General features: G+C 44.3%; 1 protein-coding gene across 4 annotated transcripts in view; it reads right to left on the reverse strand.

The window, feature by feature from the left end:
- gabrb4 (gamma-aminobutyric acid type A receptor subunit beta4) overlaps nucleotides 1-18,027 on the reverse strand; it is a 59,010-nt gene that overhangs the window by 8,836 nt on the left and 32,147 nt on the right. Inside the window, exons 3-9 of one of the 4 annotated variants that reach the window (XM_058077418.1) lie at nucleotides 17,742-17,809; nucleotides 16,472-16,692; nucleotides 9,160-9,242; nucleotides 6,171-6,308; nucleotides 3,779-3,931; nucleotides 2,579-2,835; nucleotides 1,941-2,030 (exon numbers count right to left, since the gene is read on the reverse strand). In XM_058077418.1, coding sequence (XP_057933401.1) covers nucleotides 1,941-2,030; nucleotides 2,579-2,835; nucleotides 3,779-3,931; nucleotides 6,171-6,308; nucleotides 9,160-9,242; nucleotides 16,472-16,692; nucleotides 17,742-17,809 — 1,010 coding nt within the window. Of the gene's footprint in view, nucleotides 1-1,940; nucleotides 2,836-3,778; nucleotides 3,932-6,170; nucleotides 6,309-9,159; nucleotides 9,243-16,471; nucleotides 16,693-17,741; nucleotides 17,810-18,027 lie in introns of all 4 variants that reach the window. The other 3 variants (XR_009130308.1, XM_058077421.1, XM_058077420.1) reach the window with 3 other exon arrangements.

The raw sequence follows: 18,027 nt of genomic DNA on the forward strand, positions 1-18,027 counted from the left end.
ACGATGGATTACTTGAATTTGAATGATTTCTAATGGGAAAAACTGATCAAGTTCAGTTCGAGTACATGTCAGTTTTAATCGACGCTACCCGAGGTTGCACTGTATCCCACAACAATAAAACTGATCTCAACCTCCAACCCTTTCCCCAGGTTTTCAAACTAAAGCAGGGATGACATGAAATGTTATTTCTGGCATGCAACATTTGGCACCTTTGGCATTACTTTGTCATTTTCCACTAGTACAAACCCTGATTCCAAAAAAGCTGGGATACTCTTGATGTACATATTTCATATGGGGTTGTGAAAGTGATGCTGGCAACACAGACAGTTAAGGCCTTTATTACATTTTTTTTCCTAAAAAGGATGGATCATAGTGTGCAATAATTGGCCCCCGTGGGATACTTAAGTGTCACTGATGGTCTAGTGGTTGACTCGCCTGACTTCCACTCAGTGTAATGACTGGCGACCAGTCTAGGGTGTAGTCCACTGGGAGACCCCCACCTTGTTCAACCCAGAACAAGATATGCGGTAGAAGGTGGTCAGTGGAAGGATACTGAAGTATAAATTGTACCGGGATTTACCGGGACAGACTTTGACTGTAAAAACTGTTTAGAATTCTTATAAAAGTGACAGTTTAACTGTTTTATTCATCCTTCTGCTTTTCCAAGTTCGCAAGGGCATAAACCTAAAACAACAAGCCCGGACTTCTTTCTCTTTCGGTCGGTTGTCCAGCTCCTTCCGGCGAATCCGGAGGTGTTCCCAGGCCAGGTGAGTCTCCCCAAATGTCCTGGGTCTGCCCCAAGGCCTCCTACCGATCAGACGTGCCCAAGGAGGCGTTCTGATCAGATGTTTACGCCACCCCATCTCTAAGGGAGAACCCAGCCACCCTACGTAGGAAACTAATTTCGGCCGCTTGTGTCCACAAGCTTGGCCCTTTTTGGTCACCAGCCAAAGCTCATAACCATAAGTGGGGGCAGAAATGAAGATAAACTGTTTCACTCTTTTGGAAGAAAATGGGGTTCGCTCCTCACATTAAGGGGCTAGCGACAGTGCATGAGGAATGTCAGAAAGGTTCCAGGACTGGGAGTTCTTGCCACAGGGTCGGACAATCAACCAGCGGTGTTTGATTTGTGCACGAGAAGATGCAAGAGTTATGGGAAGACAACTCTCGCCTGCTCACGATGACCTGAGCATTTGACACTTCCTGGCCGGGAAGAACATCAACGTGCTGGACAAACCTCCCTAGTGAATGAAGTGAATGAAGTCGTGGCAGAGAAGGCTTGGGAAAATACGTTAGACTCCAGGGGGATTATTGCAAATGGGAAATGCATCTTCTGTGAGACATGTCCTGGAACTTTGGACACGTTCTCTGAGCCTGCTCACTACAAACCTGACAAGGTAGTCAAAATTTCAAGTAAAGGTGCAGTCAAAACTTGTTACGTTCATGAAATTTAGTAGCAAATAAAACCTTCCACTCACAAACCACTCAAATCCGCGATAACGGTTGTGATGGTTGGACACCGCTTACTTTATTCACGCGGAGTCATTTGATCCATAACTACCTGAGCTTCCGCTGGTTTGTGTTAGAAGCAAAAAAGAAGGCGTCCGAGGCACTTCCTGCGCTAATTACGTAACGATCATTATTATAAAAAAAGCTCAATTAGAATTGTTGAGTTGTCAATAGATTGTTGAGTTACTTCCTCAAGACGAATGTACGATAAGAGGGTGTGTTTGAGCCCAGGACATCCCGGGTGACCTTCACATTGACCTTGAATGCTTAAAAGTGAGCTTCTTGGACAGTGATGCCAGCACCAAATTCAGAATGATTTCAATAGATTTTGGATCAATCCCGTCCAACTTTTTTGGAGTCAGTATATAGTTTAGCAAGAGCAGTACAGTGAGGGCTGGCCGACAGCTTATATGATTTCTAAATACATGTACCCCAACTTTTCTTTGTTCTTCGAGATACAGATTTCTTCGCTGTGTAAATGACCTGAAGGTGTTGGTTTGAAACGGCACGGAAATGGAGTCCTTGCAATGTGAAAGAAAAATGAAGAGAACATTAAAACGACTATCAAATTCGAACGTTTTCATTCAGTTACACAATGCATTAACACACACAAAAGCTGAGCATTAAAATCCGACACACAGAAACAGGAAGCGTCATTCAGTCTGACTGTTTTAGCGAATCACCATGCCAAAGCCTCGGCATGCTCTATTTTGAGGTTGTAAAAGGTGTTAAATACAAGGTAGCAAGGTGAGAATGAATGAAGCCTAGAGCGACAGCCACCTAAATAAGAAATGAGAATGTTTACACCACCGTTGTGCTGGATGAATCGCTATCTCGATGAAAACGGGTTATGTTCAATAAAAAGCAATCAGTGCTTGAGAGAAAAGCAATGGATGATGGTTGGTGAATGCATATCGGGCTGTACAGGTAACAGGTAGTGGCACCAGTGTGCTGCTGGAAGGCTACTGCAGTAAAAATCCAAATGACTGTGTGGATAAAATAGAAATATTCAAAGTATGTTCAAAACTTGAAGTCAAACACAACAAAGGCGGCAGACCAAGATGCAAACCTGTTCCCTCAGGCGCTTCTCCTCGTATCTTGTGCGCTCATTGTTGACTTTGTTGAGCCTCTCGTTGAATTGCTTCTGTTGTGCCGGGCCCCGGCCAAAGAACACATAATTTACAAAGGCATATTCGAGCAGGGCCAGGAACACAAACACAAAACAGCCCATGAGGTAGACGTCGATGGCTTTCACGTAGGGGATCTTTGGGAGAGTCTCCCTCAGGTGGGTGTTAATTGTCGTCATGGTGAGCACCGTGGTCACACCTGCATGCAACAACAGGGAACTTACCATCAGGCACGTGTTACAACATTCTACAGTGGAACCTTGGTTAGTGTACGCCCTTTATTCAGTTTACATCCAAAATGTACACAGCAGATTTGCCTCGGTTCCGGTTCTGGTTAGCGTACATTATGGTCTTGTCGTGTTATGAACAGAGGTTTGGTCTCGAGTCGCAGTTTTGATGCCATTGGACTTGACTTTACAATATCATCGAAGACTTGAAACTCGACATCAATGACTCGGGACTTGCCTCTGATGACTTGGAAACACTCCAGATTTTCAGTGAGTGTGCTGAGTAAAATGTGTCCATATTCATAGCATCCAACTAACGTGATTATAACATTATTATAACATGAAGCAAGCGAGAACACAATCTGCATCATTGAATGGATCGAGTAACGTCCAATCGGGTTTAAGAAGAAATAAGGGTTGTGGAATGCATTTCTCTGCATGTCGGTGCTATTTTTCTGTGACTAAGTCTTGTCACATGGGCCTTGCTTAAAACTCAAACAATTCAAAGTGCATTCATTGTATTTGTCAAGTTTAGACGAGGGCTTTATTTTCAAACACTGTGCTTATGACTTGTAAGAACTCGAAAATGTCAAGCGTATGACCTCGGACTTGTCTTAACTTAGACTTGCATGTCTTTACTAGAGATTTGATGGAAGATTTCGGGCTAACTGTGTCTGTAAGTAGGGCTGCCACTCATGATTACTTTCTTTCAGACATACTGTACACTAACCGGGGCGTACGCTAACCGAGGTCCCACTGTACATGGAAATAAGTTGCAAAGTTGCTTTTTATTTGGGCACGTTGCTAAAGCCCACGGCGGCGTTTAAAATGTGACACTTAGCCAATGTGCGGCTCCTCTGCTCGTGATTGGATTTAAATTGGGCCAATTTCCAATATATCACGGCTGCGTCTTACCCAGGGCCACCCGAGCTGCAGAGGCATCATAATTGATCCAAAAGGAGACCCAAGAAAGAATGGTGATCAAGATGGAGGGCATATATGTCTGCAAGATGAAATAGCCAATGTTCCTCTTAATCCTGAAACTCAGCGAAAGCCTGGGATAAGAACCTGGAAGCAGAAACAATGACAGCATGGATAAGATCAGGGAAGAGAAAAAGAGGAGGGGAAAGTGTTAAGAGCTCCAAACTGTGCACTTGACAACGTGCAGGGTAGTCATTTCTCCGTTTGTTCAGATGGAGCACTTAATTTCCCCAAAGCGATGGATTCCTTTCCAGGGACAAGTTCGATTCCAATTAAACATGGCACAAAGTCGCAAACACTGCAGATTTTTCTGCAAGCCCCTATCTCAGCAGGCCGCTCCAGCATCCCTCTGAGACTTGTCACAGAGAGCTGCTCGCTGTTTCCTTCTCTCTCCCTCTGTCCTCTAAACATTACCGAAAGGCCGTTTTAAAAGGTGATTGCAATGCACGGCTGCACGCTAAAGGACACAACACGTCGCTTTCAAGCAGTAGAGTCGCTCATTTTGGTCGATATTTTGTGGAGAAATGTCAAATACTGGTATTTGTTCCAAATTATTGTTAGCTGGGAAATAAAATGCTGACGCAACAAGCAGTGAAGGCATCCAGGCAAGCGCTCACTGCTTCAGCGATACAGACTTATTTATAGTTTGGACAGATTACTCTAAAAATAGTGAAATCTAACGCTAAACTCCATCTGGAGTTTTATTGTAAATTTGTCTCCAAGGAAACTTGGAGATAAGCATGAATGGTTTTAATCTGGCACGGCGTTTGCTGTGTAGAAGCCGCAGTGACGAATTACCTCATCATCTTCAGATGGGTGTAAATCTTTCAATGAATCAATACCTTTTGCATATGTGCTTCATCAAATAGGAGACAAACACTCACCAATCACCTGAGATTCATTCTGGCAATAAATGTTCATGGATTTCACTTAACTCAAACACGGGAATTGCATTTGATCTCAGCTTTTGGATGCCTATTGGCTAACTGCAATGCAATAACATGTACGCAAAAACAACTTTTCTCCTCTTCATGGCCTTACAGCAGGCCGTCTTGTGATGTGTCATATGTGTCATATGGACTCACAATGGCAGACCTAGGCCAAGGCTATATTGTTACCAAATGGGAAGGGCTACTTCCTGGAGCTGGAGTCTATCCCGGTTGACGTTGGAGGCCAGCCAATCACAGACCACACATACACAAACAACGGTTGAACATGGGATTTGGGAATTACAGTAACATTTAGGGCGGGGTGAGTGTAACGGTACCAAATATCTGGACAGGGTTCCGATGCTGTGACATGGACGAGAGAGACGTTTTGGCGCTGTGCAGAAGTAAATTGGTACCTCACTCCCTGACACCTTAGGAGTCGTGATGGACATTGAATTCACAGCTGGGCTTTTAGCTCGGTGGCTAGACTGCCGACCACGGTTTGATCCCGAGTGGAAACCAGAGACGAGCAGGACATGCAATCCCCACACGGAGATGTCCGATGTCCCAACCTGGTCTCTTTCAATGACGCCATATTACAGGGTGGCTGTGCAGAAGGATGAGGTAAAACCTCATTCCCTGACACCTTAAGAGTTGCACTGGGCGCCAAGTTGACAGTCCAGTCTTTTAGCTCGATGGCTAGTGCTCTCAACTCTCAACCAGATGGGTTTGAGTGGTGCCATGAACCAGATGAGCAGACCTTTAGGGGGGGTGAGCGTAACGGCTGCCAGCCAATGTGGCTGTGCAGAAGTACGTTAGTGAACCTCACTCTCTGAGTCCTTAAGAGTCGCACTGGACATCGAGTTGACAGTCTAAGTCTTTAGCTTCATTGCTGGCACTCAACTCATTTTGTGGATCCTGGTTGTGGCTCGGCAGAACACGGACCTGGCAGGACCAGATGGGTTACATTGGTGCCGTGAAGCAAATTACAGTCACTCCCTGACACCTTAGGAGTCGTGATGGACATTGAGTTCACAGCTGGGATTTTAAACCCCGGTTTGATCCCGAGTGGAATGCGGGCCTGGCTGGACCATCTATGTTACATTGGTGCCGTGACCTGGATGAGAGTGACGTTTAGGAGACTGAGTTTAAGTTGGTTAACCTCACTCCCTGACACCTTAGGAGTTGTGTTGGACATGGAGTGGACCGTTCGGGCTTTTAGCTTGATGGCTAGCAGTCTTGACTCTCTTCTGCGGGCCACAGGTATTCTGGAATAAACTGCAGGGCTCGCTGGACCAGCTGGGGTTGCTGGCTCAAACAGTGGGAAATGGATTCTTTCGGTTTGTGTAATCCTCCTAACTATCACAGACTTAGGAACATGGTAGACCAGATCTTACCTGTACTGAACCTGACATCCCTGGACACCAAGCGTATGTCCACAATGGAGAACTGAGGTAACTCCAACTTGTCGACCCCCGTCACAGCACTGTCCCCTCCTTGCCAGAAGAACACAATGTCATCTGTGGTGTATCCGTCTATGGAGGAACAGGAATAGGAGCAGAGAGAAATGAGGTTGGACAAAATGTGTTTGGAAAATAACCATGAAACAGGCCCGTGATGTTGTGCCATACAGCAGTGCAGGTAAAAAGTGGAGGTCCCTCTGACGAATGAAGCTCTCTGCTGTAAAGTCATTCAGATCTGGGCTGATATCCCGACTTCTGGCGACCATTGCACTGAGAAAGGATATTACATCCCGGAATGACTTCATGAAAACATTTGTTATTCCCACGCCGAAACAAACTGTGAGCAAACACATTGTCTGATGTGGTTACTCACACTAGAACTGGAGCAGACACTCTGTTTCTGACCTGCCACCCACACGTGAACCACACCACCACCACCACACGTTTCTTCCTACTCATTGCTTGTGGCGTTGTTTCCTTTTGTCTGTTAGTCATATTTTAAGATTAGAATTATACCTCGTCAGATAGCCTGGGAGAATATCGATAATGCCTGCTTGGAGAACAAGAAAATAATCTAGATGCCAAAGTAATGGCTTCTACACAAGACCATGCTTAAGTCCTCCACATGCTCATCCCCTGATTCAAATAACTTTGGCTGTCCCGGCATTTGAGTCTGCCCTTCACCATCATGTCCCTCCCTTTGTATACAGTATATGGTTCTCGATATGAACCAATATTGTAGCATGACTTAGTAGCCAATGTAATGTATTTAAGTTGACTATATGGTACTGTAGTGGCGTGATGAGGACAGGTTTGTCAACCCCATTCCACATATTGCAGTCCTATTTAGCCAACCTCAAATCCCCATAGCATCCTCACCTCACAGCTTCCTGGTTTCATAATAAACCAGGTAGAAGTCTTCTCCAAATCACACAGACCAACCTGCACTATGGTACAAAAAAACCCCAAACACAGACCTGACCTGTTCATAAAACCTGCAAACACATTCTCAACTCTTTCTCCTATTGAGTGAGCTCTCTTCCAGCCTCCATTCAAGCCTTCCACCCTGCATTAATATTTATCAGCATGTGTCAGTTGTCAGGCGGTCCTGCACATTCTCAGCTGGCAGCGCAATCGAAAGTGATCACAGTGGTAGATTTATGTCAATGGGCTAGTATGCAACTCACTGCAGCGAGATCTTAGTGTCTTACTACATCTCACATTCTACCGGTGACATGTCCAGACTTGGGTAGCGGAAAAATCACTTAGGGACCAGAAGTCATTAGCATTAAATCTCTCCATGTGGTGGGGAGGTAAGAAAATGTGACAATGTCCGTGAAAGTAAAGCAACTGCGGCTGCCTAACCAATCAAACTGTTGGCGTGCATGGTTCACACCGGGGCAGAAACTCAATTAGCACAAATAATAAACACTCAGTCCGGTATCTGAGTTTACTTCAAGTACATTTCCTCATCCGGAGAAGGGTAGAGTGTCATCTCCGGGTCGTCAATGAGATCCTGCCCCAAGTGGAGGAGTTTAAGCACCTTGGGGTCTTATTCACGAGTGAGGGAGGGATGTGATGCAAGACTGACAGGGTCTCCAGTGATGCGGCTGAAGAGGGAGCTAAACTAAAAGGCAAAACTCAATATACAGGCCGATCTACGTTTCTAGCCTCACCTGTGGTCATGTGACCCAAAGGACAAAGTTGTCTGGGCTCTCCCTTAGCCATGAGATGAGAAGGACTGTCATCCGGGAGAAATTGCATTAAGAGGTGGCTCGAGCATCTGTTAGGATGCCTCCTGGATACCCCCCTGGGGAGGACACGTTCAACTGGTAGGAAGCCTTGGGGAAGACCCAGGACATCTTGGGGACGCTTTAGAGTCCGCCGGATTGAGCTGGACACAGTAGCTGAAAAGGGGGAAGTCTCGGCCTCCCTGCTTAGGCCGCAACCCGACCTCAGACAAGCGGGAAAAGATGAACGGATGGACATCCGCGTTCCTACACCAAATCAGTCCGAATAAATACATTCTTCGATGTGTCTGTCAACGTTTTGCTGCACTGTCAGGCACAGTGTGAGCTCCAGAGCCAAGCTGTCGGGCTTCTAGGGTGATGGTGTCCACACGACCTTTTGATCCGCGGTGGGTATGCACTATTTTTGGTACCCGTCACACTTCTTCACTCTCTGCGGAGCTTCGCTGGGAATGCTTCCAAGCAGAAAACCTCACCCTTTTAGCTGGGATGCTGCCTTGGAGGTCAGGAGAACCAGGGTGGAGAAGGGACAGGGACACCTCGCTTGTCTGCCTTTTATCCCTGATGGGGCGGCAGGGGGAGAGTGGAAGGCCGAGGTGCGCAGCCTTCGGTGGATGCAGACATGTGTCAACAACACGATAATGTCATGACTTTGGATACGTGGCGCAGACTTTTTTCCAAATTTTTCCCTTACTTGGATACAAGACAATTACGATACTGAAGCCCCAGTCCCTCCTGACGCTGCATCATCAGGGGGTAAATGTGCTGACCGTGTTCAAGTGCTCTGAGTGCCTCGGAGGTGGAAAAGCGTTATACAGGCAAAATACCATTTACCATGATGTTTATTGAATGTCATTCCTCACAATATTGCTGTTTTTCAGAAATAAAATAAATAGTTGCTGTTTTGTGATAGATTGGTCCATTGTAGAAGCTTTTAGTACATGGAATCTGAGCTTATTAATATAGCAGACTACAAAAATAACCTACGTAGTCAACCCAACAATGGCATTGTGCTTTGGAATATGTCACAAAAGCTGCCTGATCAAGTCTTTATTCATATGTTCTTTACTCTACAGCTGTCACAAAAGCTAAGTGAACTGCACCAAGTATGTTTTTTATTTCGGGTCTGGACCCGAGTAGCCAAACACAAAGCATGGATTACGGCCTTTACTCACAGCTTTCAATTTCCAAGGTGCAGTTCTGTTCATCAAGGGGGTACCTCCTCAGGTCCATCATGCAAGCCGCAGTGGTGGTTATTCTGGAGAAATAAAACAGAGAAAAATACACTTGAAACATGAGAGTAAAGCATTAGTTCCTGTTGGTGAGCTCGTGGATACAATTATTCGCCTCTCTGTAGATCAATAACACATATGAAGACACTTTGCTAAAACCATGCTGGGGGGTCCAAGCTGTTTCCACCGAGGGCCGCATACTGAATAACAAAAGGATCATTTGAAAATGTCTTTGCCGTCCTGCATTCACCCTGGCTTCGCTCTGTCCATTCGGGGAGAGAACACGTAGAAAGCGAATGCTGTGGCGCGTTGTTGTTGCTTTAGATGGATGCGCTGTAGGAAAGGGGGAACGTGAAGAAACAAGCACTCCAAGCTGATGATATCAGGAGGCGCAAGAAGGCGGCTAATAAAGTAAATGCGTGTGATATTTCTTATTCACAATGACACCGAGCCGCGTTGTGCTGCACAAGCAGATTGCATTTGTTAGCGGCGTGCCGCGCTCCACCTCCCTGCTGCCTTCACAGCACACGTCCTCCTCCGGGGGGGCGACACACTGCTGATACACCGCACACACAGATAACATCAGGCCTAATTACATTAATGGGAGAGGTCACTTGGCAATTAGACTTTCCATGTAAAAAGTAGCAGAAAAGCAGCACCGCTATTAATAACGTGAATAAGACTTAGCATGCGTGTACACAAGCACGCCCAACACGCCTGATGGAAATTCAAAGCAAGCATGGAAAAAAGTCACCATGCTGGCTTTATGCAAACCTTAGCAGTATTGGCACAGGGAGGCTGAGTTCTTCATTTTTGCTCAACAACACAAATGTTTGGGTTTGACATGAAAATATGAAGATATTTACATCTGAGGACAAACTCATACTAACTAACTAACTAACTAATAACTAACTAACTAACTAACTAACTAACTAACTAACTAATGAGAGGTATGAGATAAGTTAGGTAAGTGAGGTATTCACTTACCTAACTTATCTCATACCTCTCATCCCTAACTCATACCTAACTCAGACCACAGACTTCTCATACCTAACTCATACGTCTCATCCCTAACTCATACCTCATACGTCTCATACCTAACTCATACTTCACACCTAACTCATACCTCACACATCTCATACCTAACTCTAACCTCATACCTAACTCATCTCATACCTCTCATACCTAACTCTTACTTCATGCCTAACTCATACGTCATACCTAACTCATACCTCAGACTTCTCATACCGAACTCATACATCATATGTCTCATCTCAAACTCATACCTAACTCATACCTCATACCTCTCATCCCTAACTCATACCTCATCCCTAACTCATACCTCATACATCTCATGCCTAACTGATACCTCATGCTTCTCATCCCCAACTCATACCTAACGCATACCTAACTCATCTCATACGTCTCATACCTAACTCATACCTCTCATACCTAACTCATACCTCATAGTGCTCAAAACCCAACTCATACCTAACTCATACCTCATACCTAATTCATACCTCATAGCGCTCATCCCTAACTCATACCTCATACCTTAGACTGCTCATACCTAACTCATACCTCATAGCGTTCATACCTAACTCATACCTCCTACGTCTCAACCCTAACTCATGCCTCATAGCGCATTGTATATGGCGGCATTGGATTGAGCACCAAATCAGCCAAGATAGAAAAAAGGCCATGCTAAAAATGCCCTAAAAAAAGCCATGACCTGTCAAGACAGGCTTACTCTTACCTCATACCTCTTATCCCTAACTCATACCTCATACCTAACTCATACTTCATACGTCTTATCCTTAACTTGTACCTCATCCCTAACTCATACGTCATACCTAACTCATACGTCATACCTAACTCATACCTCAGACTTCTCATACCTAACTCATCTCATACCTCTCATACCTAACTCTTACCTCATGCCTAACTCATACGTCATACCTAAGTCATACCTCACACATCTCATACCTAACTCATACCTCATACCTAACTCATACCTCATAGTGCTCAAAACCCAACTCATACCTAACTCATACCTCATACCTAATTCATACCTCATAGCGCTCATCCCTAACTCATACCTCATACCTTAGACTGCTCATACCTAACTCATACCTCATAGCGTTCATACCTAACTCATACCTCCTACGTCTCAACCCTAACTCATGCCTCATAGCGCATTGTATATGGCGGCATTGGATTGAGCACCAAATCAGCCAAGATAGAAAAAAGGCCATGCTAAAAATGCCCTAAAAAAAGCCATGACCTGTCAAGACAGGCTTTTGCCCTGAGAGGACGATACTCCTGGTAGCACGGTGAGGTTGAGAAAACCTGGCAGCAGCTTGGACTAATGGACAGAGGATAGTTCTTCACCCCCGTGGCGGATGCTACAAAAGCCCACAATGAATAAGAGTGTTTGTATGTGACAGCTAGCGGGTCAGCAGCAGGCGTATGCTAGGTCGGTCCCGCTCAGAGAGAGCCTCTGGGATGTGGACATGTCAGTAGATGTGGGTCAACACCTTCGGCGGCAGGTTGAGACCTGAGAGGTGCCACATGCGGCTCTCATGAGGACGACGTGCTTTACCTCTTCTGTGGGACGCGTGCACGTGGACGGGCGTGCGTGAGCATCGATTGCACCGATGCGTAGGTCGACTTCAGACAGGGACAACTTTGTCAGATGCACCAGCAACTATTCTGACACCCGCACAGTCTGCTCATGCCGCTTGCTGGAATAATGGCAATGGCAGCAATGATGGGGACTGGGGGCAGGGGGGCAGGGGGTGTCATGTAGCTGATAAGCTGCAACAATTACTAATAATCACCTACAACTTCTACAAAATTAATTTATTTGATTATTTATTACAGTCACGTTTATTTATTTATTTTTTACATTTTTACGAAGAACAATATGAGGAGGACTATGAGAAAACCTACAAAATTCGATATTTCCCTTTTAAGTGGGAACACCATAGAGGAAGATGACTAAAACATTGCTCAATTTTATTTCAGAGTATATATTCCAATGTAATTTTTGGATAGCTGTCTGCGGGTTCAGCACCACCCAAATACCAAATCATAGGAATAATAACAGTCATCATAATAATAATAAGAAGAATAAGAATACGTTACTGGAGTTCCTTGTAGCTCTGTTTACTACTTCCTGTTGTGTAGCGTAGTTCCCTGGTGGCTATTGTCTCATCAAAGTAACATGACTGACACCTAGTGACCAGTGTGAAACACTACATGTCTTTGAATGCATCTTCTGAATGCCTCATATTTGTACTTTACTTCTTCAATGGGAAATGCTTCAGTTAGGGCCAACATATTTTGACATTTTTTCACTACCAATAAGCCCTAGTCAGCAAACGGCCATGGTTTATTGATTCATAGTTTTTGAAAGACAGAAGCGGCGAGGGACGACCTACAGCAGAGGTCTGAACTACACCTGGCAACAAGCAGCCATGGAAAGAAATGGAAACATTAAAAAAGAAAGACAGACTATTAGTTTGTGTGTTGCTAATGCAACGCTCGCATGGTGGAAAAACACAAGGACAGATCCAAGGTCTCGGTGCAGCCTGTTAGTAAGCATTATGCACAAAGTGAGAACAACAAGCGAGCACCTCCGCAGATGTTGGCGGGAAGAACTCATGCCAGCGTCCCTATCAACAAGATTCCTGTTTCTTGCGGCACGCAGTCAGCCGACGTGCAAGTGCAGGTGTAATCCCATTTTCCTCTGGCTGGCGTCCAATCTTCTCAGCTCATGATGCTACTTTTATGGCTCCAGTGGAACCTGGCGGGCCCCGAGTGGTGCAGCTGGGAATGCTAATTCAGATTAGGCCACCGTGGCTTATGGTGCCATTTTCCTCATATTTGTTGCATGGAAGAAAAGGGGAATTGTGCAGGGATGACGGCAGGAGTTTGCGGGTAATTGACTGGCCTGATGAGGTGCTTTGCTTATGGGACGCAGGCGGGTACGTAGGACCAGTCTCTATGGAATAGAAATAGCACCAACGTCAAAGAGGCCTGCTTCTGGCCTGGTATCCTCGATATATTACCTTGTGGATGCATGGCCCGCCTCCACAGAGGGTTCACATTGGCACATTGTTGCATAGAACAGCGGCATGAATGGGGTGAGCCCTTTTGTCAGTCATACAGTCTCTTTGTCTTGGTGGGTGGAGACGGGGCCGTTAGCATACACACAGAGTGCAGAAGAGTGTAACGTACAAATTACATTTATACATTAACATATTTTTTCTTGTGATTTTTAGAAGTGAAAGGGACCTAAGATGCTTTTCCCACTTTTCTGACCTATAAATGTAGTTAGAATGTTGTATTCTGGTCTTAAACCTGCCAGATATGTAATGAGGTTTGTGCATTTAGAGGTGAGCCCTGAAAAAGGTTTGGGATGACTCAAAACGCTCAGTTTCAGAGGTCCTTTTAACACAGGCGGTTTGTGATGTCACAAATCTCTATTTCCGGACTGGATTCGGGATCCAACGCATATGGCTGTATGTTAAAAAGATACCGTTTATCAACTCGTATGAAGTTGGGTTCTCAGCTAGCAGCACAACACCGGAAGTCGTTCTCAGCGCTTGGGGATGTGACCAATTACACCTGGAGGCGGGCCGTGGGTGGAAGAAATAAAACCAGACTGTTTTGGCGGGATGCAGAAAATCCAAAGAAATGTACCTTGGATAGGTGCAGATTCTGGAAGATCTGATATGCTTTCTGTGCTGGTTATTATTTGTAGCTGCTCTATAGGAGTCCAAAGTTGCTGATAATTTTTCCTGTTTTGCTGTTTTTTTTGCTGTTTTTTTGGGGGTAAATTGTTTTCTGGTTAAATATATTTTTTTAGGATGTACTATAGGCCCATTAAAAAAAAAAAACAGCCACGGGCCGCACTTTGGACACCCCTGGTACGGACGATGCCACTCAAGGGTGCGCCCAAAGATGCCAGCAGTTGTTTTTCATACATGCTATGCTATCTATGAGTTACACTTAAAGGCGTAAAAACTCTGTTTTTTAGCGAGTAAGTGAACAGAGCATGAGGTTGAACAGCCAACTGCACAAGATACGCTCCGGAAAATCACTTTTTCAGGGTTTTCTCTCAGGGGGGGAGGCTCACTGTGCCGCACGCCTCTAATCTCAATCTCAGTGAAAAAGCTTTGTAAGGACAAAGACCCTGAAGCCACGCCATGACATCATTGTTTTTCTTGTGCTACCATTGCAACTAAGAAACTAGCTGACTTGGCTTGATAGCATTTGACATGAATGCCGCACAATAACAGCAACATGGAAGCATTGCATTATAGACTGAAAAATGAACGATAAAGCACGTCTAATCTCGGCGTATCTTGTTATTTCTCCGTCCAAGGTGGAGCTAAAGCCGCCACGTGAGTGGAAGCGGCGCATTTCTGTCACGGTGCCGCTATTTGTGTGGCCTTGCAAGGAGAGTCATGAAAGGAAATGGAGCCGTTCCATCTCCTTACGTGTCAGAACAAATTCAGCGATTGAGAGTGTCTGAACACTTGATTGTGCGCATTAATAATTCATCACTTCATGTGATCTGAACTCGTCACTGCCATTTTATTCATTGAACAAAACACATTTTCACAAGCTTTCTCCACGCCACCGTCGTACAAGCAGCAATTAATTCAGATTCGGAACAAACCTCGGGAAGACGTGATACTTTTTAGCAGCCCCAAAGGGACCTGAGACGCGTCCCTTTGTGTGCGGTACACTGTTTACTCAATTGTCAAGATGATGTGCAACGTTAAGCACTTTTAGCACTTTTAGCATTTCCAAATTCCAAAATTTGTTGGTTTTTCTTGAGTCACACGAGGAGTCACTCGGCCATTTCAGATCTAATCCTAGTACATCAACATCAACGTTCAATTTTGCTAAATAACTGCTTAGTAACCGAGAAAAGAAACGCTTCATTCAGCCATCTGAGCCCCATTTAACCCTTAGATGTATAAGTGGGTCAAAAATGACCCGGTCAGGTTGATTTCTTGAAATATCTTTGTAATGAAAATTTTTTATCATTTCATATTCCAGGTATTCCTCAAAAAACATGTTTTGCTATCATGCCATTCACATTTTTAACTTGCCTTTTATACATTTAATTTTTTTTTTGTTTTTGTGTTACTACCCCAACCTTCCATAAGTGGGTCAAAAATGACCTGTATGCATTTTCTATGGAATCCAATAAGAACCTTTGATTCCTATCAACTTTGGCTGTCAGGAATAAATTAACTGTAGACCACACGTGTCACCCCTTAGGAAGATGATTTTACACATAAAGTGCTAATACAACAAGTATTATCTTCATATAATATTGTGTATGTGTCTTTCATGACTGTTAGTATTATCAACAAATTAGCCTACTTTATAACTAGCTGACACTAGCTGGCTAACAATACTATATGTATTGTTTGATATTACTCTTTTGTTTCCTCATCCATGCCTTGGCTGCGAGATACACAGCTGAAATGGTCCTACAGATACTGGATGAAATCATTCTTGTGTGGTTCTAAATATAATACTAAATATCATACAAGTGATTATTCCTAACCAAAATGGCAAAATTGGCATAAAAACGCATTGATTCCAGTATGGGTCATTTTTGACCCACTTATGGAAGAGTGTAGGGTCCAGTCACTCGTGCATCTAAGGGTTAAGTATTAGGTCACATGACATCCATACAGTTGTTGCTTAAAAGTGGGGGTGCACGATAATTATTGGACCCCTAATTATCTGGCTGATTGAGTCATACCAATAAATCTGATAACATAAAAAAACATTCCAATAATGCAAGATGACCTGCCTGTGACGTTAACGACCTGTGAGCTCCCTTGTAAACAAACATTCACTTTCCCTGGACAACATTCTGTGTGATACAGCACAAAAAACCTTGTCAGTCATCTAAAATGCCAAAAAAGGTTTTCCAAAGACATCCCTGGTGTCACAACGGCTGTCGGAGCATGTGTCCGAATACAGTGCATCTTGCTGGGCCACAGTAGGTGGCTCCTTCCGCCCTATACTCTTCTTCTCCTGTGCTAGTAGCCGTGTCATGGTATTTCATTAGGACTAATCAACAGGTAAACTTGGTCAAATCCTTCATACCGCCAGGTGTGCACAAAGTAAAACAAAAGATTCTGTGCTTCTCGACTAAAATCAACCAGCATGCACCAGAAACTATAAACCTTGCAAGGCGCGGTGAGTTCAGTGTTCTTACCTCAGCCCGTACAAGACAGTGCCGTCGGGGTGCAGTCGGATCATTCGGTTCTTGACCGTCACCCCGTGCAGGAAGGACTTCTTGTCATTAAGGAAGTAGGTGTCGGGGAGCCAAAGCTGATCTGCTACACGATTATCCAGCGTCAAGTTGAGGTTCAGCTCTCCGTAGGCCAAACGCTTGTCTCGCCAACTTTGCTGGAAATACATTGTGATGGTATAGTCCTGGAAAGTGGGAGAAGACACTTTTTCATTGGAAAATATGTCTTTCTATTTTTGCGTTTCCTGACGGTGCCTGGCGAGTTTTCGTTTCGTCTTGTTTGATCAAACCAAGGGAAGCACAAGAAAAGCGTCTTTTTTCTTGGACGAATCAAACAAATAAACATCGCCGGTTGTGTGTAGTTATACACTCAATGTCACTTATCATTTCACTTGTTTCCACTTGTACATACACACGTATATGAGCCATGCCTGGACGGGATGCAACCCAATCAGCCTCATTAATTAAGTTATCTATGACATGTCGGTTTGTTGGTATGTGTAAAATGAGACAACTTAAATGCTAAAGTTGTGTTACACTGCTGAAATAATTGTTAGATCAGGAAACACATTAGGGAAGTAAATATAGATCAATTTATATAGTCAAATTTATACATGACTGATCAAAAATGTTGTTGAAAAAAAAAAAGACATTTAGCAGTGGTGGTTCTTACACTGTTGGAAGTAGAGCTTCTACATGCAAAAAAAAGAATTAGGAGTGAGACAAAAACAAAATGAGTAAGCAATTTATGACAAACAAGCATTAAAGTGAAATAGGCTGATCAAAAGTTCAAAACTGCAGCCTTTGTGCATGGGTGTCAAACGGCGTTTTGCTATGTGAAGATGTTGCAGGAGGCATCACTCATGACTGAAGGCCCTTGTCTGTGTGGTAATGACCGGCCTTTTAAACAGGACAAAGGAGAGGAATAAGATCTCTCTTTAGGACAACCTGGTGTGATCCCGTCACCTAAATCCAATGGAGAACATTTGTGGATTGATAGCAAGGGAAGTTTACAAACATGGTCATCAGACAGTGGATGCTTTCCATGAGGCCATGAGCAACATTCCCACTTGCCTCCTGGAAACACTGGCATTAACAAGAATGTCGGATCGCCATGTGTGCTACTTGGTGTGCAGTTGCTTGTCTGATATCATCAGCCGTCGTCCAGCATAGTAAAGAGCAAGTTGCATCATCAAGGACAAGATGTCCTATGATCCCACACGGTCACACTCACCATGTTTACTTCTGAGATGGAATCGATGCTCGCTATGTTGATGCTCATCCCAACAATGACTGGAGAACCTGAGGGAACACAGGAGAAGCTCATGTAACTTTCAATGCGCCATTACTTCAAATGCGTTCACTCCAGCGCCACGTTATAGTTATATGCCATATTTCTTATGCAACGCATTACGCACCATTTTCACACATATACGATCACGATATCTCCAATCAAACTATGCACAAATCTTGCCACATAAAATCAAGATAAGTTACTCGGTGGCCGCAATGAGGAAAAA

Source organism: Doryrhamphus excisus, chromosome 7, assembly GCF_030265055.1.
Source record: "Doryrhamphus excisus isolate RoL2022-K1 chromosome 7, RoL_Dexc_1.0, whole genome shotgun sequence".
Lineage (NCBI taxonomy): Eukaryota > Metazoa > Chordata > Actinopteri > Syngnathiformes > Syngnathidae > Doryrhamphus > Doryrhamphus excisus.